The sequence below is a fragment of the Trichechus manatus genome, unplaced genomic scaffold (assembly GCF_000243295.1).
Source record: "Trichechus manatus latirostris isolate Lorelei unplaced genomic scaffold, TriManLat1.0 scaffold00029, whole genome shotgun sequence".
NCBI lineage: Eukaryota > Metazoa > Chordata > Mammalia > Sirenia > Trichechidae > Trichechus > Trichechus manatus.
Genome location: NW_004443965.1, coordinates 1,878,778 through 1,884,777, shown reverse-complemented (window position 1 = coordinate 1,884,777; position 6,000 = coordinate 1,878,778). Strand labels below are relative to the sequence as shown.

The window sequence follows — 6,000 nt, the reverse complement described above, 5'->3', positions numbered from 1 at the left end:
TGTATTTGCATGTGTGTGAGTGCTTGTGTATGAGTTTGTGAGTCTTGTGCTTGTGTCCTCTTGAGTGAGTGCATTTGTGTGTGTGTATGTATATACGTGTGCGTGTATGTGTATAATTATTTAGCTTGTGAGTGTATGACTGTGAATGTGTATGAATGTATTTGTGTATGAGCATGTGTGTGTGAATGTGTGCACAAGTGTGTGTACTGTGTGTGTCCGTGAGTATGCGTTTGTGTGGCTGAAGCGTATGTGTGTGTGAATGTGTGTGCATGAGTGTTTTCCGATGAGCGTCTGTATGACTGTGTGCGTTGTATTTGTAGTTGTCTGTGTGTGAGTCTGTATTTGTGGGCATGTCAATATGTATTTTTGTGTGTCAGTGTGTGCATTCGGTGTGTAGTTTTTGTGTGTATGTTGTGTGTGTGTAGTGTGAATGTATTTGTGTGTATGAGTGTGCTTGTTCTGTGTGTATCTGTGTGTATGTGAATGGGTATTTTCTGTGAGCGTGCATAGTGTATTTGTGTGACTGAGTATTTGTGAGTGTGCGCATTGTGTGCAAGTGTGTATTTGCGTGCGTGTGAGTGTGCGTTTGTGTGCATCAGTGTGCGCGTTGTGTGCGAGAGCGCGTGTGAGCGCGTGTGTGCTGCCGCCGCGCGCCTCCACCTCGCTGCCATCCGCCCCATCCCGGCGCTGGAGCAGAGGCGGCGGCCGGGGCCCGGCGGGCGAAAGGAGAGACGCGCTTACCGCGCGAACGGGCTGCACCGTGGCCGCCGCTGCCTCTCCGACTTTGCCCTTTAAATCGGTCTCCAAGCCGATTACAGCTGATCTCCCACGTGACGTTTTACCTTCTGTCTCCCCGAGCGACTTGCCCGAGGACAGTCCTCCTCCGGCTGCCGCGCGTCGCGCCGCCCCAGCCCGCCGCAGGGGCTCGGCTCCGGCAACTTTGGGCGAAGCGGCGGCCGGCCCAGCGGCCCTCGCGGGGCCGCTCCGCGCCCCGGCGTCGGGGACTCTGGAGGCTTGTCTCAGCCAGGAAAGCGGCGGCCCTGGCCTAGAACACGCCCGGGCCCTAGCCCCGCGCCCCCTGGACCCGCGTGGCGCAGCGACCCGGAGGCCTGCGGAAGTGCCCTGCGCGCTGCGTCGAGAAAGGGGGCTCTCTTTCGCCTGCGGCAAACGGAGCGGACGCCCCTTCGGGGGAGCGGGCCCGGCTATGCGGGCCAGGCAGGCGTGAGGCAGGCCGGCGCCCGCCCGAGCGCCCCCCGCGCACTCACCATGCAGAAGAGCGTGCGGTACAACGAGGGGCACGCCCTGTACCTGGCCTTCCTGGCGCGCAAGGAGGGCACCAAGCGCGGCTTCCTGAGCAAGAAGGCGGCCGAGGCGAGCCGCTGGCACGAGAAGTGGTTTGCCCTCTACCAGAATGTGCTCTTCTACTTCGAGGGCGAGCAGAGCGGCCGCCCGGCGGGCATGTACCTCCTGGAAGGCTGCAGCTGCGAGCGGGCGCCCGCGCCGCCCAGGATCGGCGCTGGGCCGGCCGGCGCCCGGGACGCGCTGGACAAGCAGGTACCGCGCGCTCTCCTTCCTCGGTCTCTCTGCCTCCCGCCGCGACACTCCCTTGCTATTCTAACCCTGGGGACTGGGGGGACAGGGGTGGGGTCTCCACAAAGCACAGGGACGATACTCCGAGATCCTAGATTCCCCTGCGGCGTCAGTGCCGAGACATTTCCACGCTCTCCCTGTCTCCATCCAGGGGCTGTCGCATCTCCGCCTCCCCACCCCTCTTCCATCTCCGTGGGATCAGCTGGAATAGGGGCTCGGCTGTATTGCTTTCTCGACCCTGGTAGCAGTTGGGTCGTTTCAGCTTCACTACTTGCTTCTCTAGACCTTGCCCGGAAGGATTTTGTGTGGTGACACCTGTTGGATTTAGCTTGGCGAGACGAGCTAACTTATTTGGAAAAGTTTGGTTTCTCCTTTACCCGGTTGGCGTGTATAGGTTTCTTTGGTGCCGGTGATTGACCGCTGGATGTGCAGGGAACCAACTGGGCTCCTCTGTGCGAAGACCAACAGGCACCTTCTGTTGGTCATTTCCAATCAGTCCTTGTGGTCTATGTCAGTTTACCTGGGTAACGTTTGGCTTGCTGGGTCTAATTATGAAGATAAATGTGTATCTATATCCCTCAGGGTTAATATTTGGTAGCCACATTCTTGCTATGTTTAAAAATGTGGGCATTTTTAAGAGCACTTCTGTGTACTTTTAAATGAATGCTTTGAAATGAATGCGACCCTTTTATTCAGGGTCACACTTTTAGTAGTTTTTCTATGTGCTCCCTGGGGGGAGACTCTAGGTTTAGTAATTCTCCCCACCTCCAATTCCTGCAAAATGCGAAATTTGTATTTTTTCAATCACCATTTGGTTATTAAAGTTAAAGCAGACTAATTTTATGCTCCCAAATGTTCTCACTTAGCTTCTACATCTCCACCTTGAAAAAAAGAGGCTGATTGTTTTTGCTGTTGCATAAAAATATTTCGCAGCTGAATTTTCCGTGCAAGTCAGACCAAACAGCATCTACTCCAAACCACTGCGGGTGGCGGTGAGAGGCGCTAGTAGGTGAATGATGAGCAAGACGCGCGTACACTCCTTGGGGGCTCATAAAACGGTATATAAAATTAAGAGGAGTTAAAGCTAAAGCAACCAAAAGTTTGATTTTTTTTCCACTTTGGTTTCACTATAAACTGTTAAAAGACTTGACTGATTAAACTTGTTACAATGCTGAAAAATCTGAAATAAAACAAATGTCCTTTGGTTTTTGAGGGCGTGTGGAAGATAATTGAAAACCCAATTTACAACTTTGTAGATATATATATACTAGAAATATAAGCATACATTTCAAGTCATGCGTACTAGAATTTAAATCGGGAAAAGGAGAAAGGGTTTTGAGGAAATAGGGATATTTTCAGGATCTCAGCTTTTTTTTTATTGGTGGGATTTTTTTTTTTTTTTTTTTAAGATTCGTGTTCCAAGGCCCCACAGGAGCCGGAACTAATAAGTTTTTAAGTAGTATTATGTCTAAGATAAAATGGGGTCTTTTAAATTACCCTGAATTTATATCATTGACTTAATTCCAAACTGTTTATTTGTTCTCCTTTTATTTATATAATATTATAACTCTTCCTTTGTGTTCCTTCCTTCCCTTCTTCTTTTTTCCTTCCTTTCTTCCAGGGCTTCAGAGTTATTACTTACCTTACCAGTTACAATTTGTATGTTTGTCTTATCTGTTAACATTATATGGTAACCAACCTTTTTGTACTTGGAAAATATCTAGATTCACACCTTCAGGATAGTTTTCTTTAAACTATACTTTAATAACAAAATGTAACTTTCAAGTAGTTTTACTTTCATGTCCCTTTCTGATGGAAATCCTAAGCAGGTCATCTTATGGAAATTTTTTTCCCTCTGTTTATAGTCATGTAAGTTATGAGTATTTCTCAGTCATTTTTATATATTTCTAAGAGGTTGGAAATTAGAACCTTTGATGTTTGTAGATAAAACTGAGATGTAGAGAAGCAGGCATCCCAAAATGGATATAAGGAGTTGGGTTGGGAAACCCCTCAATTTCTGTCTTATTAGACAGGCTTTATGACTTGGGTTAGCTTAATGGACTGATGCTTTTCTCTGACATCATCTGTCTGGGTGGGTTTGAAGAGTTAAGAAGGAACTGTAAAGATAGGAAACAAGGGAGAAGTCTACAGTTTATACAGTTGGTTCCCTTTCAGTTAATTTGTGTTGCTGGTGTACTCCAATTATCTTAAACACAGAGATACTATAGACTACCAAAACTGCCCAGGCTGAGGGCAGGGACCATCTCAAGGCCTGTTTCTCTCCGTATGCTTCCAGAGCTCTCCACATAAAAATCTCCATCAACCACATAAACAGAATTGAAGGCTAGGGCATGACACAACATAAAATATGGTTTAGAGAGGCAGAGTGGTTCTCCAGCAAGTTGCGATGTGGCTTTAGACAAATCTCTTAACGTTTTCAACTTCTTTTTCCTAGTATGTAAAAATTAAGGGTTTGGATAAGATAATTTCTAGGTTTCCTTCCAATTATGGTATCTTCTGTTTCTAAGGTAAACAGACAGTGTGAACTTTTTGCTGTGTAGAGGATGTGAAAGAAAATTTCATGAGATTGAAAGATTACCAGTTTCTGTAATAAATACTGTATTTGAGAAGCTAAAGACAAGTGGGAGATTGAAGTAGACATTCTGATCAATCAGTTAGGTCAGTAGATGCGAAAACCTGTATAGTAACCCTCATCGCCTTAGATTCTTATCATTCACATTGGCAGGCTACAGCCCTGATAATTGTAGCAGTTGATGTAATGCCTGCTATAAAATGCCTGTAATAATTCTTGAGAGTTTGTTCTTGCACGTCTATCATTCTACCTCTACTTCAGATAATTTAAAAATTCAAATTAATTGTGTTTCTAAATAAATTAAAGGAGAAAATTGCCATAGATTTGCTTGATTGAAATACTAATTCAAAGTATGTTGGCTGACAGAGAAAAACATTATTTTGTTTATTTTTAGCAATTTAATTGTCTTACAGTGTTTTCAGCTGAACAGAAAAAGGTGTTTTTCATCTTCTAAATATGCCTAGGTTGAAGGAATATTTGCACTGCTCTATTTTTTTTTCCATAGTATTCTAAGATTTCCCTTTGGTAAGCTCTTGAGAGATGACTAGGCTCTCTTATCAGCCTTCCATAGGGGCTACTTTCTAGGGATAACAGTATATAATTAAAATGAGTTCAGTTTAAAATCTTTCTTTTTTTTTAATGGAGTTGTTCCTTTTCTCAGAGATATGGCTGGGTGGTACCTCTTTCTAAAAAAAGCCTCATTTATGGAACACAAAAAACTTACCTCTTAAGTCAGATGAAGATATTAAGGGGAAAGGGAACTTGCAGTTAGAAGTACTGTTTATGTGCCAGGTTTTCTGCTCCAGGTATTATCTTCCATTATTTCATCTACTTTAAACTGCTTCAGCTCTTAGAGGTGTTTTTTTGTTTTGTTTTGTTTTTAACTATGCTAATGCTGAGGCTCAAAGAGTTAGGAAGATGATCAGAATCCAACACCAAATATGAAGACTGAGTCATCTTGAAGGGCCCCTTCTTAAGGGTATGATATTTAAATCCACTGAGCTTCAAAAAATTGCAAATATGGATGGGATGAGTGTTAGTGTTGTAGCGTGTGAATCACTGTGTTTTGTTTGCTCTTATTTTACCTTTAAAAACTAGTTATTGAAAACAGTTTGGCAGTTCTTCAAAAAGTTAAACACAGAATTACCATAAAATCAACCAACCAACCAAACAAACAAAACCCCAACAAAACCCAAACCTGCTGCTGTTGAGTCACTTCCGACTCATAGTGACCCCCTGTAGGACAGAGCAGAACTACCCCGTTAGGTTTCCAAGGCTGTAATCTTTACAGAAGCAGACTACCACATCTTTCTCCCACTGAGGGGCTAGTGAGTTGGAACTGCCAACCTTTCTTTCAGTTAGCAGCCCAGCACTTTAACCACTGTGCCATTAGGGCTTCTAGAATTACCTTATGACCCAGCAATTCTACTCATAGATATATACCCCAAAGACTTGAAAACAGGGACTCAAACAGATACTTGTATACCAGTGTACATAAACAGCATTAGTCACAATAACCAAAAGGTGGAAACAGCCCAAGTGTCCATCAGCAGGTAAACAAAATGGAAAATGGATCAACCAAATGTGGTGTGTATGTGTATATGCATATACACACACACGTATAACCCATTGCTGTCTAGTCGATTCCCCAACTCATAGTGACCCCATAGGACAGAGTAGAACTGCTGGGGTTTCCAAGGAGCACCTGGTGGATTCAAACTGCTGACTTTTTGGTTAGCAGCCGACCTCTTAACCACTGTGCCACCAGGGTTTCCCATATATGTGTGTGTGTATGTATATATATATATAAAATACTA

The 6,000-nt window shown here is 44.6% G+C and overlaps 1 protein-coding gene across 1 annotated transcript in view; it reads left to right on the top strand.

Annotated features, from left to right (window-relative positions):
• Positions 1-1,219: 1,219 nt before the first annotated feature.
• The window catches only part of RASGRF2 (Ras protein specific guanine nucleotide releasing factor 2), a 281,781-nt gene continuing 277,000 nt past the window's right edge, over positions 1,220-6,000 (top strand). Inside the window, exon 1 of the mRNA XM_004374457.2 lies at positions 1,220-1,554. Within this exon, the coding sequence (XP_004374514.1) occupies positions 1,267-1,554 (288 nt within the window). The 5' untranslated portion in view covers positions 1,220-1,266. The remainder of the gene's footprint in view (positions 1,555-6,000) is intronic.